This window comes from Artibeus jamaicensis, unplaced genomic scaffold (assembly GCF_021234435.1).
Source record: "Artibeus jamaicensis isolate MK-2021 breed Jamaican fruit bat unplaced genomic scaffold, CSHL_Jam_final contig_3126, whole genome shotgun sequence".
Taxonomy (NCBI): Eukaryota; Metazoa; Chordata; class Mammalia; order Chiroptera; family Phyllostomidae; genus Artibeus; species Artibeus jamaicensis.
Genome location: NW_026521723.1, coordinates 19,681,958 through 19,700,178, shown reverse-complemented (window position 1 = coordinate 19,700,178; position 18,221 = coordinate 19,681,958). Strand labels below are relative to the sequence as shown.

General features: G+C 40.6%; 1 protein-coding gene across 2 annotated transcripts in view; it reads left to right on the top strand.

Moving 5' to 3' along the window:
* The window catches only part of HSPBAP1 (HSPB1 associated protein 1), a 49,569-nt gene that overhangs the window by 16,787 nt on the left and 14,561 nt on the right, over positions 1-18,221 (top strand). For both annotated transcript variants that reach the window (XM_053663139.1, XM_037132358.2), the window contains exons 3-5: positions 4,102-4,280; positions 14,742-14,878; positions 16,993-17,164. In XM_053663139.1, the coding sequence (XP_053519114.1) occupies positions 4,102-4,280; positions 14,742-14,878; positions 16,993-17,164 (488 nt within the window). The remainder of the gene's footprint in view (positions 1-4,101; positions 4,281-14,741; positions 14,879-16,992; positions 17,165-18,221) is intronic.

The window sequence follows — 18,221 nt, the reverse complement described above, 5'->3', positions numbered from 1 at the left end:
AGGCTAGGAGTTTCTCCTGCTGCCGCCTCAACGCCCACAGGTGTTTTCAGTCGGAGGTTTGAGGCTTTACTTCCCTGGGCTGGAGCCCTGGGTTGGCCTATCTCACTCCCCAGTTGTTCCTCCCAGTTTATCTGCACGCAGATGTGGGACCACCAGTCCGCAAGCCACCGCCTTGCTGCAAGTCCTCTCTGCCCAGCTGCCCGTCTCCGCCCCTCCTACTGGTCTGCATGAATGTTTCTTCTTTAACTCCTTGGTTGTCAGACTTCCATACAGTTTGATTTTCTGTCAGTTCTGGTAGTTTTTTGTTTTTAAATTTGTTGTTGTCCCTTTGGTTGTGCGAGGAGGCACAGTGTGTCTACCTTTGCCTCCAGTTTGGCCGGAAGTTGCCCATTTCTAATTGAGATTTTGTTTACTTTTTTTAATTGTATTTTTTCCATTACCATTTATCCCCCTTATACTCCCTCCCTCCTGCAATCACCACACTGTGGCCCATGTCCATGAGTCCTTTTTCCTTTTTGTTCTATCCCTCTACCTCCTAACCTCCCCCCAGAGCTGCCATTCTGCTCTGTGAGTCTGTCTGTTTTGCTTGCTAGTTCAGTTTGTTCATTAGATTCCACATATGAATGAAATCATATGGTATTTGTTTTTCTCTCACTGGCTTACTTCCTTTAACATAATGTTCTCCCAGTCCATCCACACTGTTACAAAGGGTAAAATTTTCTTTTTTATGGCCAAGTGACATTCCATTGTGTAAATGTCATAGTTGTTTTATCCACTCCTCTACAGATGGACACTTGGGCTGCTTCCATATCTCGGTGATTATAAATAATGCCGCAGTGAACATAGGGGTGCTTATGCTCTTTTGAATTAGTGTTTCTGGTTACTTTGGATATATTTCCAGAAGTATGCTCTCTGAGTTGAAAGGCAGCTCTGTTTTTAACTTCTCGCGGTATCTCCACACTGCTTTCCACAGTGGCTGCACCAGTCTGCATTCCCAGTACAAGAGGGTTCCCCTTCCTCCACATCCTCCTCAGCACTTGTTTGTTGATTTATTCATGGTGGCCATTCTGACAGGTGTGAAGTGGTATCTCATTGTGGTTTTAATTTTCACTTCTCTGATGGCTGGTGAAGTTGAGCATCTTTTCCTATGTCTCCTGGGCAGCTGATCTCTCTGATCTCTCCTGATCCACCCTCATCTCTGCTTTTCTTATTTGCCTATAGTACAAAATTTTGCATTTAATTATATGACATCTCAGATTCCCTGTTATTCTAGTTAAAGCTTTATCTTTGTCCGAATATATTCTAACTAATGAGTACTATTTATTTATGTTCCCACAAGCCTGAGCACAGTGCTAGTTATAAACTAGGTACTTGATAAATGTTTCTGAAATAAATGAGTTAATGAATAAATGAACAGACTTTAAATTGCCATTGCTATGTAATGATTCTGAGGATCTGTGCATGATATGTATAATACACAGCATAAAGTCAGAAAATTTTCAAAAGGCTTTTTTTTTTGGTATTGTCTTTTTCTTTTAATCTGAAAAATGGTTGTCAAACTTTTTGGTCTGAGGTTCCCTTTACACTTAAAAATTATTGAGTAGTCCAATGAGCCTTTGTTGATATGGGTTATATCTCGTGACACATCATTAGAAATTGAAATCGAGGCACTTTGAAATAGGAGAACATGAATACACGTTTTACTAGCCGTCAGAGCGGTTGGCGTCAGTACGTAGTGTCCACAGCTTCTGGAAAACTCCACTGTACACTTGTGAGAGGATGAGAGTGAAAAAGGCAAATAGTGTCAAGAAAAGAAAAGGGAAACCATTTAGACCTCACAGACCCCTGAAAAGATCTTGGAGAATTGATAATCTAAAGTATTCCTTTGGCACACTGTGACAAGAAAAAACTCTGAGATCTCTTAAATTACAGCAGGCTGGAGGGTAGAAAGGAGATGAGGGAGGCTAATCAGTTAACTGCAAGGCAGAACCTACGAAAGACTGTTACTTTCCTGACTATATGTTGAAACTGAACTTCCGGTGGTCGTTTCCTCCACTATACAAGAGAAAGTAGCTGGTACCGCAGCCTCGGGGGCGGGGGGGGGGGGGGGGAGGGGGCCCTGCATCTTGCTGACGTATGAATTTCCCAGACTGTTGCCCACAACCAATCCTGAAGAGCAAACAGTTGTTCCTTACAGACTACGCCCCTATCCCAGACTAGCCCCACTTCACCCTCTCCAACCCCCACAATCTACAGCCAATGTAAATTCCTTCAAAACAGCTGATATCTTTCTTCCTGAAACTGTTCACATGAAGGAGTCCCAAGGATTAGACTGCCCCAGGACCTGGTCCTTTTTCTGGCTGTTTTATGGCTCAATAACCCTTTTCTTTCAGAAAAGCTTTTGGCTTTTTTTTTTGTTTAACAACATTGAATCGGCCAATAGTAAGGGTAGACTTTAATCTGAAGGTTAAAACCATGTCTTTTTTTTTTTTTAACTTGGGACATTTCACTATTTTATTTAAAAATGAACAGTTAATTTAATAGTGTCTTTAAAGAATTTTTTAATTAAATTTATTGGGGTCATTGGTTAATAAAATTACATAGGTCTCAAGTGTGCAATTCTGTAATACATCATCTGTATGTTGCATTGTGTTTACCACCACCGTGTTCGACCACCTTTACCCATTTTGTCTCCCTCCATCCCCTTTTCCCTCTGGTAACTACCACACTACTGTCTGCATTTATGAGTGTTTATTGTCTCTTTGTTTTGTTTCTTCATTTTTTGCTTTCAGTTTTATATTCCACATATGAGTAAAATCAAATTGTTGCGGGGAGAACTTGGTTCTTGCTGATGCAGTAAAGAATCACAGATCAGCATGTCTATTAGCATGCAAGCAAAGTTTATTAGTGATACGTTCTCATGGAAGAGAACAGGCCTTGCTGAGGGCTGGGAGGCGGGGGAAGGCGTAGGTTCAAGGCAGGGCAGGGCAAGGCAAGGGCGGCTAAAAGCAAGGGTGGCAAAAATCATCAGGTCCTTTGTCCTGAAGACAATATAGTCAGCGGGATGAAGTGAGAGGGTTACATATTGATTGGTGGGTAAAGGTGGTGTCAGCTTCTCCCAGGGGACATGATTACCTAAACTTAGGCATGTGTGGAGGTCTGTTTCCCCGAATTCTTATCTTGCTCCAGACCACATTTGTTCATCTTGTTGTAAAACAAGATATGTGACAGGGGCCAGTTAATTAAAGTTGGAGCAGTTACGCAGAGTTATTTATGGGCTCTTTCTGTAAGCACTGTGGACCCCCTGCAAAACAGATATGGACCAGAAGCGGGCAGTTAACCAAAGTTGTTTTATGGGCTTTTTCTTGGGCATTGAGGACTCCCTTCCTCTTCCCCCTTTTAGACCTTGGGATGAATACACAGTTTCAAAGCTTTCTTTCCGAGACAGTGGAAATGAAACATATAGAACTTAAGGCCTCACCTTCTTCTGTTCTATCATGGTGTTTCCTGTGATGTTGGAACACCTGGCAATATTATCCGACCAGGCTCAGGACTGCCGAGTTACTGGATGAGACACGTCTCCCTCCTCCTCCTGTGTCGGTTTACTATCTATCCTACCTAACAATGTGGTTCTTGACTTTTTCCATTTGACTTATTTTGCTCAGCATGATATTCTCAAGATCCATGTTATCACAAGGGGCAGTATTTTATCTTTTCTTTTAAAACATTTTTATTGTTGTCCAAGTACAGTTTTCGGCCTTTTCCCCCCACCCCTCCCCCCACCCCACCCCACCCCAGCACGCCCCACCTCCCTCCCCTATCATTTTTTATGGCTGAGGAGTATTCCACTGTATGTGTGGTACCACATCCTTTTTACCCCATCGTATATTGAAAGATACTTTGGTGGTTTTTATTTTTGTGTTTAATCCTGAATATTGTGAATGTTGTGAATTGTTTTAATTATATAACAAATACAAAATTAATTTTTAATTAATTTAAATTATAGTTAACATTTTTGGTTGACATGTTTAATTTTTTAGTAAACAACAATTTTGGAAACAATTTCATGTACATTTAAAATTGGGTTCTCTTACATTGCAGTTCAATTTGAAACCGGATGCAGTTACGTAGAAGCTACACTGGAGGAGTTCTTGACCTGGAACTGTAGCCACTCTGGTACTCCTGGACCATTTAGGGATTATGATTATTCCAGATTCTGGGCTTATGCTGACTATAAATATGTTGCCAGTCTATTTGAAGACAAGACAGATATTTTTCAGGTAAGTCAGTATCTTCTTTTTAATCATGGTAATAATTTGTTTTTGAGAAAAGACCACAAATTAGAGTTTTCCTGGTATCTTTCTTCTTCACTGTCTTTTTTTCTCAAAAGAGGTCACCATGAGTGTTGTTTTATCCACCCAAGCCAAACGATCTGAACAAGGGAAGTGAATGTTTGGCGCACACAGATGACCAGACTTCTCATTGTTTTTTCTACCCTCCAAATTTACCTATACACTTTCTCCACTGTGTATAAAACTTCATTTCCTCTGAACCTACAGATGAGCTCTTGGTCTGCCCTGTTGCAGATGGAGGTACAAAGCTGATCACATGAAGACGCATTTCTAGAATCCTGGAAGCATTCCAGACTGCTGCTTCCATCTCTCCCTGCTCCAGGGTTTTATATAGGTTTATGGCCTGTGCCAGATGCTGGGCTCTCAGTGTTTGATTGTAGAAGTCCTGCGGAAGTGTGGGCATACTTGCAGAAGTAGGAATGTGGACCTTCTTTGCCATGTGTTGATGTAATTGCCGGCAGAGTTTGCAGGCTGCAATATCCGCTTTCCTTTCAAGTGTTTTCTACTTCAAACTGCCAGTTTATCTTGTGGGGTGACTTTGCAGATTGTCTGCTCTGGTTTCTGTGTTAGTCTTAGGCCTGGGGCACAAATGGGAGTAGTTCCAGGAAGCTGTTAGCATGGCTTTGCCTTGCCCACAGTCAGGCACAGCTCCAGACTCCCTTACCCTGCCCCATCCTCTGTGGAGAGAAGCCTCTGGCCATCGCTGCAGGCTGTTCACCCCCCCTCCTGCCAATCACCACCCCTGGACTTCCCGCTCACCTAGGCTGGTAGTCCTTGGACTTCTGAGTAGTTCTTTTATTCACCCTGTATTTTTCTTTTTCACGTTGAGTCAGGGTGTAGATGTCGATATTTATGTAATTACTGTGACACAATTGTTAATACTTTGTAGCTTCCCTTGATTAAATTATTAAAATGTTTACTTAATTTTGGCTTTTTTATTAAAAATGAAAAATATATCATCTGCTTCATAACTGTTAGTTGAGGGTATATTTTCATTTTCATAGCCATCTAAGAAATACCTCAGTTTTCAAAACATTCAGTAGATGCTTTCTGAATCCAAAGTCCACACCAAATCTACTCTTGACTCATTTTTAAATAGTCATTTTGAGGTAATTTTTTTTCTTAGAAACTTAGTTGTTATCACTTTATGGATCTTTAACGCTGGACCTTTTAGATATCATAGTTGGCTTTTGGAGTATTTTGTTATATTTCTTATACCCCCCCATCCACCTTGTAGAACAGATTAATACTTGTTTACTCCATACCGTACTTTAGGCAAAACATTGCGTAATAGTAATATTTATCAAGTACTTCCTTATAAATACTTGGTGCTTTTCTAAGTGCTTTACAGTTACAGTAACCCTATAATTTAATAATTACCCCTATTTTAAGAAGAATGAGACACAAACTGGTTAAGTAAAACTTTTTTGAAAATACACAACTAAGAAAAGAATAACTCGAGCAGCAGTTTGCCCTCCGCGCTTTAACTGCTGCACAGCGTGCCTACAGAGGGTGTAAGTACCCTCATTCTGTGGGGACTCTGCAGCTAGAATTCAAGAATCCCGTTTGTGCTGGGTCCAGGCTCACTCTGCCGTGGATGAGTCTCTCATCCGGCCAGTGCATGATGTCTGTCTCAGCCCAAGCATAACAGCACCCGGCTTTCACGTATCCCGTCCATTAAGCATGGATGTAAAGGCAGTCTTTTGGGAATGTGCAGGAATTCTAATTAATTGAGCCCTTATAAAATCTGATTTTTTTGTTGCATTTTTCTGAGTGCAACTAAACTCCGATTTTTCTGTCAGCTCACATTATGGTGATCACATTATTAATGCTCTGAGTTAGAATAGACAAATCTGCTATGAACAACCAAGACCAGTAAGATTATATTATTTTTTAGCTCAGTTTTCTGAGTACCTCCTTACAACAGGTACCGGGTTGTTGTCATTTTGCTTTCACTGCTGGAATTCATTCAGGCACTAAGTCTTACTGTCGTTTCAGGTATTCTTCTGTGTGTCATAAAATGGTGGCTAAACATTAAAACTGATACATTTTGAAGGTATTTAGTAATTCATTTTAAATCAACCATTTGAATATAAGTAACCTTTTTAATGAAAATAACTATCTAAACATTTTAAGTTCTGAGAGGAATGGTATTGTTTTCCATTTTCATCTTTGTAACGTCTGGCTTAGTAGAAGACAGCGGATTCTTCTGTCTGCTTCATTTGGTCGGTTGTAGTCTGTTTATTTAAAGTGTACGAAGACCATCTTGCCTCACACACATTAAACTGAAAAAGAGAGTTTTTTAGCAGCCTTTTTAGATAGCTGTGGGTTTCTTTTAATACTCCACCGAACTTGACAAGAGGTAGTTTCTCAAAAGGTTGTTTGTTGCAGTAGAAAGTGTGAACCCACAATCGACGGGGTCTTTGTGCTCGCAATAAAATCCCTTGACCTGTCTTGCATGGAATGGAGCTTTTGTAATACCTTTCATCAACCATTTGGAAAATATTGGTTTATTGCCCTGGCTGGTGTAGCTCAGCGGATTGAGCGCAGGCCTGCGAACCAGACAATCGCGGTTCGATTCCCAGTCAGGGCACATGCCAGGGTTGCAGGCCAGTTCCCAGCAGGGGACGCACGAAAGGCAACCATACATTGATTTTTCTCTCCCTCTCTCCTTCCCTTCCCCTCTAAAGATAAATAAATAAAATCTTAAAAAAAAAAAAGAAAATATTGGTTTATTGAGTTAGGTAGATCTTCCAACTGCTGATACATTTCTATATGCTTCGTTATTTTTTTTAAAAGTGATTATTTCTCAGTATCATCACCATTCTTACCAGAAAGTCTTTTTAAGTATTAGGAAGCTTTCAAGCTCACGTGTTTCGGGATACAAGTTTCCAAAATCATTTTCATTCTGTTCAAAATATTTTCTTTTCCTTTTTTAAATTGTTAAAATGTTATTTACAAAACTTTTTTGTTGTACAGAAAGTGAAAATGCTTTCTTGGTGTAAGTGGCAGCAACAGCTGACTCCCTCACCCGTCCGTCCCAGCTGTCCATGCCACAGCCAGGATCTTACGCAAAGACCTAACGACCCTTCCAGTTTTGCTGGTTTGCAGTCCTCAAGATTGGTGGTGAAGTTCCAGAAGGAACTAAGTGGGAGAGAGCAGAATGCCGTTCAGAATATTTTCTAATTTCCCTTGTGATTTGTTCTTAGATTTATGGGTTATTTAGGAGTATAATGTTTAGCTTCCAAATATTTGGGGATTTTCTAGCTATCTTTCTGTTATTGATTTCTAATTTAATTTCACTATAATCAGAAAATATACTTGGTATGATGTTACTCTTCTTAAGCTTATTTACTTTATGGCCCAGAGTATGGTCGGTTTTGATCAATGTTCCAGGTGTACTTGAAAATAATGTGTATTCTGTTATTGTGTTTTATACATATCAGTTAACTTGATTGTTCAAGTCTTCTGTGTCCTGACTTATCTTCTGTACACTTGTTTTACTCTTTATGTAGTGAAATGTATTGAAATTTCCCAGCTATAATTGTATACTTATTTCTTTTTCACTTTAGGTTGGTCGGTTTTAGTTTCACGTATTTTGAAACTATTAGGTTCATGCACATTTAGGATTATTAATGTCCTCTTAAGGGATTGATCTTTCATCATGATGAAATAACCCTCTTTCTCTCCTGGGTTCTTCCTTGTTTTGATGTCTGTTTTGTCTGAAGTCAACTTTGTGTGGTTTGACTTTGGATTAGTGTTAGCATGAAAAAGGAATACTCGCTATATAATTTCATTCATATAAAACTGTAGAACTTGCAAATAAATTGACAGAAAATAGATTACTGGTTGTCTGAGAAGAGGGAGGAGAGAGAGTTGGGTTATAAAGGGTCACAGGGAAACTTTTAGACATGATCAGTATTTCTCATCTTGATTGTAGTAATGGTTTCTCAGGTATATACATATGTAAAAATTCACCAGGTTGTACACACTATATATACTGTTTATTATATATCAATTATATCTCAGTAAAGCTGTTACAAAAAAAAGAGAGCCCTGGCTGGTGTGGCTCAGTGGATTCAGTGCTGGCCTGTGGACCAAAGGGTCGCCAGTTTGATTCCCAGTCAGGGCACATGGCTGGGTTGCAGGCCAGGTCCCCGGTGAGGGGTGCAAGAGAGGCAACCACACACCGATGTTTCTCTCCCTCTCTTTCTCTCTCCCTTCCCCTCTCTCTCTCAAAGTAAGTAAATAAGATTGTTAAAAAATACAATGCTGCCAATACCCTTGGGTTCCACTATCTTGACAGCAGTTTTATTCACCATTGTGTTGTTCCCTCAATATCAGTGTCGACACAGCGAAACAGGCAAATAACATCTTAGCAGTCATATGAATATAATTTTAACCTTACAGATCCCCTGAAAGGATCTCAGGGATGCTGAGGGGGTGTAGGGGCTACTTGGAGAACCTCCAGTCTATGTCACTTCTGAGATTACTCTTTATTCCTCCAGTTTTGACTCCTCTTCTAATTAGTTCTAAAACAGTTTCTTATGAAAATACATTTCAAGTCACGCTCCAGATTAAACACTGAAATATGTTAATCATGTTCACAAACATTTCATGACTTAACACTGAATGAGGAGCCCTGGCCACGTAGCTAGCTCAGTTGGTTAAAGCATCATTCGGGTACACTGAGGTTGCAGGTTTGATCCTTGGTCAGGGCACATACAGGAGTCTACCAGTGAATGCATGAATAAGTGGAACAACAAATTGATGTCTCTCTCTATCTCTCAATAAATACAAAATTTTTTTAATTGTAAGAAAAAATAAGGCTAGTATTTAAGACTCTCCTCCACGTGACTGATGCGACCTTTGTCTTCTTTGTTAGTCCTGGTCTGGTCTCACTGAGTGCTGGACCACTCTGTTCTTTCTCATCTTCTGGCCTTTGCTCATGCTCCTCTCAATTTCTGCCTGTTAAAATCTGCTTCTTTGAGCCTGGCTCAGATTCAGCTTTGACTATGAAGTCTTCTCAACCACTTGTACCCACATTTATTCAGCCCTAGCTTTCATTCCTCTGTGTTTTATTTGGGTAGTTAGTTAAATGGTATATGACATAGAGTTCCTCTAACAATAGTAAGCTCTTTGGGAACGTGGACTATGTTTTGTAACTTTTTATTCTCCAAAAGTGCTAATAACATCATTCTGAATGCAGTAGTCCCCTTCATCTACTGCAGATGTGTCCCAAGACCCTAAGTGGATGCCTGACATTACAGATAATATTGAACCCTGTATAGACTACGATTTTTTCCTAATCATACATGCCTATGGTAAAGTTTAATTTATCAATAAGGCACAGTAAAAAATTAACAATAATTAATAATAGAATGATTATATAACAATATACTACAGTAAAACTTGTTTGAATGGCTTTGGAGCCATTGTTAAGTAAAGTAAGGGTTCCTTGAACACAAGCATTGACCACAGTCAGTCTGATAACCCAGAAGGCCACTGCGTGTCTAAGTACCAACAGCGTATGCAGCGAGGATGCACTGGACGAAGTGATGATGCTTCATGTCCTGGGCAGGATGAAGCTGGACTCTGTGAGATTTCATCACTCTACTTACAGGGGTGCACAATTTAAAACACATGTTTTGTTTATTTCCGGAGTTTTCCGTTTACTACATTCGAGCCACAGAAAGCAAAACTGCACATAAAGGGGGGCAGGACCACTGTACATGATAAGTAATTGAGTGATTACATAAGTATATATTTTTTTCTACTCTTATTTCTCATTTTGATATTTCTTTGTTTTTTAGGGCCTTTCAGAGAATGTTTTAACTTAAACCCTTAGCTTTACCACAGTCAAAATTTTTGTGTCTTCTACTTAATCAGTTGTAGCATTTGTCAATCCTTTTTTTAAAAAAAATATTTTACTTATTTATTTATATAGAGAGGGAAAGAGAAAGAGAGGGAGAGGAACATCAACATGTGGTTGCCTCTCGTGCACCCCCAAGTGGGGACCTGCCCCACAACCCAGGCATGTGACCTGACTGGAATTGAACCGGAGACCCTTGGTTCGCAGGCCCGCACTCAGTTCACCAGCTGTGCCAGCCAGGGCACATCTGTCAGTCTTGATTAAAAAATTACTAGCTTTCTTCTGCCTTCTACTAGTTTTATAAGTTTTTACTTATAGCCTTTACTTAAAGTTTCTATGTGTTAATAACCCATTACACAAGTTAAATTCATCCACTGATAAATTTATAATGTACATACTGGTAAGTACACTGGCAAATATACTGATATGATCAGAAAATATCCAGTGGCCAGAATTGTGATTTTGACACTTAACTGACTCTCATGTGTAACAAATGAAATTAATTAGTCTCACTATTTTTTAGCTAAATATCATATCATGGACTAATCTAAGTAAAGCATTAATTTGGAATATTTTTTTCTCTACGTCCCAAGGAAGATAGGGAATTTTTGACATTATCATATAAAATATTTGTATCTCTGACATATTAGGTAAGGATGGCAGCTATTACCTTTTATAATTATCAGTGAGTATCATCATAATTGAAGCTATTAAAAATCAACATATAGTGCCCTGGCTGGTGTGGCTCAGTGGATTCATCACTGGCCTTCAAGGTCAATGTTCGATTCTCCGTCAGGGCCTGGGTTGCAGACCAGGTCTCCAGTAGGGGGCGTGTGAGAGGCAACCAATTGATGTTTCTCTCAAACATCTCTATTTCTCTCCCTTCTCTTCTCTCTAAAAATAAGCAAATAGAATAGTTTTTTTTTTAAATCAATATATAGCAAAAGGGATTTTGTCCCAAGAATGTTACTCAGATAGATTCTATTTTCATGTTGTGGTTCAGATTGGCTACTCGGAGGTGGGAACCTTGCTAAGTCTCCTGGGTGCAGAGTCCCAGGATGGAGACATGGGAGATTAGTTCAATCTAACCTGTCTTGGACTTTCTAACACAGTTAGGAGAGTATGTTGAAATTGAATCAGGTGATTTACTAGTGATCAAAGGGGCTTGATGGCCAGTAATGCTTTCTGTTGAAACAAATTGGAATGTAAGAATTTGGGTGTTTATGCAAGCCTACCTCTTTTCTGTTTATGTGACTTAAGGTAATTTTCCAAAGGAAAAAGAGAGCCTTAAGTACTTGCTAATTTGTAACGGTCATTTAAGGGTTGTTTGAAATTTAAATTGAAGTCTTTATTCTTTATAAGTTTCACATAATATTTATAGTTAATTATGTCATTTCAAAGTTTCATTCTTATTGTTTTGACCAATATTAGGTTTTTTCTTTTTTCTTTTCTTTAGATATAAGTTCATTATGGAATTATGTGTAGTTTTCCTGTATGTATTTGTGATCTAGGCATGGAGAAAAATAGAAGACAACTTTTATTTATTTATTTTTTTGAAGGAAGACAACTTCTAATGTGACAGGCTCAAACTAACCATGGTCACAAGTCGCCCAAACAGCATGAAATAGGCAAAGGAACAAACACTTTTGAGTTGGTGTGTTCTCAGAGCCCAAGTTCAGTGTGAGCTGCTGTAAGCTCATTTAACCTGCTTGACCTGAGATGACTTATCTGTAAAACAGGAATGAAAACAATAATAATGTATATGTGAAAACATTTAAGTATTTCACCAAATAACATGCCATCTTCTAGAACTAAACAACCAAAAAATTGTTTTTGGTGACTGGTTTACACGGCAGAGGCCAAAAAGCCACCCTTCTCCCTTGAAAGCATCTTACTCATTTCTCTTTAGTTCTGTGGTTAAAACTGCAAAATTATGGAGGACTTGGTTACTTGTACAACATTGTAAAGTGGTGTTTGATTCTGCAACAGTTATTTAACTTGTTGACTGGAACAGTTTGGGGATTTGCCAAGGACAGAAACAGATCTAGTTATCTAGATGTGTGCCTGGGCGTTGTTTGGCATTTGTCGCACTGGCCGTGTTAGGGGCTGGAGTTGCCAGCTCGAATGAAGCCCGGACTCCAGGGGATTTGAATGTTGAATGCAGAAGCCAAGCCTCAAGATGGAAGAGTATGAAGTGTTCTATTAGAGTTCAGTACTGTTTCTGACATCATTTTACCAGTTAAATGTTGTAATAGTTTTAGAATACTACATACAATCAAGAATATTGAATGAAGCATTCAAAAATATACATATTTTTGAATTTTATTTATTGCAACCAGATTTTTAGAGTCTCTCATTTTGGTTAAAGTGTTGGGGGACATTTTTTTAATTAAGCAGTTTTAAAAACATATCCTTATTGTTTTCATGTGGAATCCAGTTTCAAAATAGTGTGATAACAGAAAATAGGTCAGCGGTTGCTAGAGGACTGAGGGTGGAGGGAGGTAGGTTGACTACACAGGAGCAAGAGGGGGCTTTTTGGAAGGGAGCTGGGAGGGAAGGGAAGTAAGGAAAGGAAGCATGACAGTTATTCAGGTAATTTAAGACTGCAGTTTTGGGCATAAGAGAAAATAAACTTGTCTGTATTAGTAAAAAGCAAATCCAGGACCTTCTGGAAGTTACAAGAAAGTGGAGTGTTGTGTAGTAAGCAGTTACCTAGACACTTGTTTGCTCTTTTCAGAGGTAGTGTTGGAGTAGATGATTTCTGCTCTGTATATACATGATTTCTAAAGACTCTTCCAATGCTGGAGGTAGATGTGAGAATAGACTCCAGGTTGCCTCACCCCATCAGTCACCGGTGTTGGTTTCGCTGAGGGCACAGCCTAACAAGGCCGCTTGTTTTTAACGAGACTTAGAGCAGATTCCTTCTGGGCCTATGGTGATTTCAGACGTTTGGCTGCTAGTGCCCAGCGGAACTCAGTTGGCAAGAAAGGCTCGACTCTCAAGAGCCTGTGGGAAAAGAAACACTTTAAAATAGGTACCTCGGACGCTGTTTCCTGACAAACTTACTCTGATTCACTGTCTCTCCGCAGCTGTGCCACCACCCTAGCCGCCTAACCATCCTTTGCCTTGCCGACCTTTGGTTTTCCCAATTTACTGCTGAAGTTTAAGTTGTTTAGGTCACCTTGATTGAATCATTTCCAAATAATTTCCCTTTTTTAGTCATTATTGTGTTAACTAAGGGATCAGGGAAGACTCTTGTCAGTCTCTCATACAGTAACCACCGTCCTCGCCCCCCCACACCTACCCTGCAGACATCTTTTTTCTGTGATTCTTTCCGAAGCAGTGCTGTAGAGCAGGGCTTCTCACCTGCGGTCAGTCTCTCCACTCCCTGCAAGCATGCGTGAGATTTGTGTGTGTGTGCATTTCTTTGTGAGCAAGAGGTGTTGGCATCCTTCAGGTTCCAAGGGAGTGTATCCAGAAGATGAAGAATGACTTAACCCAGTGAGCCAGTGTCTTCTTAGCTAAGGCAAATTTCTTCTTTTGTTTTTGTACTGCATGCCTTTCAGCTGCCTTTAGTGAAATTCCAGACTGAGGTGTGGTGAACTGTTCAACAAAGACCTGGTTATTGGAAGCCTTCCTATGCTCCCTGCTTGAGACCTTCTTCCGTTATCTCAGAGCAGCTTCTGCTCACTTCTTTCAGGGTATTTGCCACATTATAGTGATAGGGACTACCACTGTTTATGGGACTATCTCCCTTTACTACATTTGAAGGGTGGGTCTGTACTGTATTAATTTTTATATTCCAAACACCGGGTATCATACCAGCTATGTGTTAGATGCTTAAAAATGTTCTTGACCTGAACCATTTACCCATAATCAGCCAACAGATTCTTCCCCTTCCCAATCAGCCAATGTTTTGAGCACTTACCCTGAGCCAGTCTTTGGAAATACAGAGGCAAGCTCACTGCATCCAGTGAGCTGCATCTATGGGCTGTATCCAGAGGGCACGTGGTTTTTGCCACTTCCTGGAGCCGCTGCCTGTGAGCATCCACATTTACAATGATTCCGACCGTGCGAAAACCCCCCCTTCTCCAGCAGATGCTAGTTATGTGCACGTGCGCTGCTGTTTTCATCACACAAAACAAAGATGGTAATGCTTTTTGTAGTCTTCCTCAAAACCGTCTGTTAAATGTCTCCCCAAAATACTCTTTCTGAATACAGCTATTAATGGTTTGTCTCTAAAGATAGAAAATGTAGATTGAAGCTACTGATAAAAGAAGTGTCAGCATTTAGAACCGTGTTCTGCACATAGAAATGTATTTTTTAACTGAATAAGAAAAAAATTCATGGTTAAAAAATGAATAAAGCAAAACCTTCATTCCTGGTTCAGTAGTGTGCTCTTTTCTAGCTTATACATACTTTTAATTTCATAGATTTGGGTTTATGTCAAACTAACTGCAACACTACCATACGGAGGAATTGCTTCTTGATGAACTGTAACTTTATTTTCAAAACAGGATGTGATGTGGTCTGACTTTGGGTTTCCTGGAAGAAATGGACGGGAAAGCACATTGTGGATTGGCTCCCTGGGGGCTCATACACCCTGTCATCTGGACTCCTATGGTTGCAATTTAGTATTCCAGGTACAAGGCAGGTAATGCACACATGGGTGCATGAGTGTGTGTGTGTCTGTGTGTCTGTGCATGTTGCACAGGAAGAGGAACCAGGGCTGAGTAGGCAGTAGGACCCCAAGGTTTAGTCCCAGCTCTATCCTGCCATCCTGCCTAGTGACCAGGGCAGATCTCTTGACTTCTGGTTGTTCCCTCCTTTGTGAAGTGAAGGGGACGGTCGGTTTAAGTGGTGGTCAGCCATGTTCAGGATTTTCTTCGGAAAGCTAATCATGGAATTCCAGAATTTCACTTACAGTTCAGCTGAACAGCTCTCTGCTTAGCTCTTTTACCTAAGAGGCTACGTAGTTTTCAGACTTTTATTTTAAAGCAGGAATACCCTTTCTCCAAACCTGAATAAGTAACAGCAGAGCAGTGTGGTTGAAAGAAAGAGGCTTTGCTGGTACCCCCGATCCCTGAGGGGGTGCCAGGGATCCTGGTTTGAGAACTGCTGGACCAGAACCTCCTCCTTCACTCTGAATTTTAGTTCGTGCTGACCTGTAGGCACAATGCAGTATTTTTTTAAATTTTAGGTCAGTTTTGTATCTTCATCTCTATATGGACCCTAGAGATATAAGAGCTAAGTCAGGTGATGCTTTTGATAGTTGCTGCTTCTAGGAGCTATGTAAAAATTTAAGTGTTTCTGCCATTTGGAAGATGTACTTCACCTGCTGTATGTGCGGCCTTATTTCCCCTAATTAGTGACACCCCGGTTTCCTCTCTTGGCCTTTCAGGGCATTTGTAGGGCAGCACATAGGGAAAGGCAGAAATGATCATGAGGGTCTTGACTCCCAGGCAAATAGTGCTTATTCTCTGTTTTTTTCAGCTTGCAGAACCATGAGAAGTGTTTTGAGCAGGGGACGACATGATGATTGACTACTTTTTCTGATAAGCAAAAGAAGGATGCATCTATATTACACTTTAAGCCAAGCCAACTAAATTGTATGGGGTGGTTCTCGTTATGGCTCTTCCTTTGGGAGACCAGCTATGGTGCAGAGGTAGGACCTGGGACCTGGAGAGGCCAGGAGGTCTGGCACCTAGTTCTGGCTCTACCACCAACCGGTAGCCCAGTGAACGACCCAAGCGAGTACTGGGGCGCTCGTCCACTATCGTGAAAGTGAAGCTGACTGATGATCTAGGAGTCCTTCCACCTCTAACATTCTAAACACACAAATGTTTCTAAACCAGTCACAGGTATGGTGGAATGGAGCAGCTTCATCATCTCTAAGGCAAAATAAGCCTTCAGTATATAATCCTTTGTTTGAAAATAGCAGCCTGCTGCTTCCCAGTCTGAAAGGACAGGCTGGCCCCACTGTGCGTGCGTTGTGGGTCACAAGAGCGCTTCAGGCTTTCCTCAGAACCAGGTTTTTCTCCCCGTGTGTGTCTCTCAGCTTCCCCTTCAGTGTATTTCTGTCTGCATGTTCTTCTTTTTGACATTTCTCTCTCCTTTGCCTCCCGTGTCCTTCCTCTGTTGGCTGGAAGTATGCACGTGACTGGTGTTTTGTAAATTAAAACTTATCACCTCCATTTAAAAAATTTTGTAAGTGACTGAAACATCATACAGTTTTTTCTTTTTGAAAATTTCTATATTATACTGCTTTTTAGTTATGTGGCACCGTTTATGCATTTCTCTTCCTTTAATGAATTAACAGATGTTTAACTTAAGGAATTTACAACCCAAACAAGAAGTCTGGAAACCATTTGGTGGATAGAACTACAGTTGGTTGCTCTGGATAAGATAGGAATACAGACACTTGAAAGGGCGGGGGTTCTTCGGGGGAGCTCTAGAATCAGGGCTAGAAACAATTTATCTGGACTTTGATTTTCGATAAGAAAGAATGATCTTTCAAACTAGCTCCTGTCCCAGCAGGGGGGCTGCCTCAGGGCGTCATGCGGTATCCATCAGTAACTGCCGGAGGTACCAGGTTTCAGCAGAGGAGATTCCAGCACTTTCTGAGAGGCAGGCCTGGTGACCACGGACGTTGCTCCTCTATTCTTTTATGGATTGAATGAAAATGAGTAAAAACACTTAGCTGCTTCCTTCTTACATGTTTTGTCTCAAGTTCAGAGTACTAATTCATATTTTATTTTTTTTAATCAGGAAAAGATGGCATCTCTTTCCTCCCGAAGATACTCCTTTTCTTTATCCAACTAGAATCCCTTATGAAGAATCCAGCGTGTTTAGTAAAATCAATGTCGTCAATCCTGACTTAAAACGTTTTCCTCAGTTCCAGAAAGCTCGAAGACATGTGGTTACCCTGAGCCCAGGACAGGTAAGGGGGCTGTAAAACCTTGACCTGTCTGAGGACACCCTAGCTATAACTTCTCTCAAGTCTTATGCCACAGGCCTCTCCCTTTCCTCCCCTTCCCCCAATGCAAATAGGAATGGTTTCTTCCCCTGGTGCTCTGCTGGTGGAAGGTAGTTTTCCCACTTACAGGCTTCACAAATCTGCTTCTCAGGTCATAGAAGGATGGGAGCCAGGAACACAGCTCCCTCTACTGGTAAAGAGGAGAATGGACTGTGGAGGAAGACAGCTTTGGAACATTTATTCACAATTTAGTATCTGTTCAACTGTGCTAGAACCCAAATACATATACTGAAGTTGTAATGCATCTAGGTATTGGGCCAACAGAGGCAGAATGAACAGAGAATGATTTGCTTTTAAGGAAGAATGGATGTTGCTTTGGTAATTGTCTCTAAAACACTTTCAAAGGTATCATACCAAGTAGGGTACATTCGTGGCATTTGCTGTCTCATGTTTTATTAACAGTTTGAAAGCTGTTCTTAGTCCCTTACAGAGAGTTCACTCCCTCAGTTATCCCTCTGCCCTGCCTGTTTTCCTTGCTTTGCTCCCTTCACGCTGGCCCCCTTCCTGCTTCCTTCATACTTGGGTGCTCCAGCTCAGACCGTCTGACTTGACCAGGTTGCCTCAACCCGTTGGCTGTTACTCCCCTTCCCCTCCCCTCTCCCCGTCACCCTGGCAGCAAGTTACCTATTTCCGTATAGAATTACCTATTCTGGACATTTCACGTAAGTGTAATCATACACTTTTAAGTTTTTGTGCCAGTTTTTTTCACTTAGAATAATGTGTTTGAAGTTCACCCATGCTGTAGAATGTTATCAATATTCTTTTTTTTTTTGTGGCTGAATATATTCCATTGAATGGAGATACATTTTGTTTATACATTAGTCAGTTGATGGACATTTAGTTTGTTGCACTTTGGGGCTGTGATAAATAATGCTGCTGTGTACATTTGTGTATGCGGTTTATACAAACACATGTTTTCAGTTCTCTTGGGTAAGTATACCTAGGATGGAGCTGCTGGGTC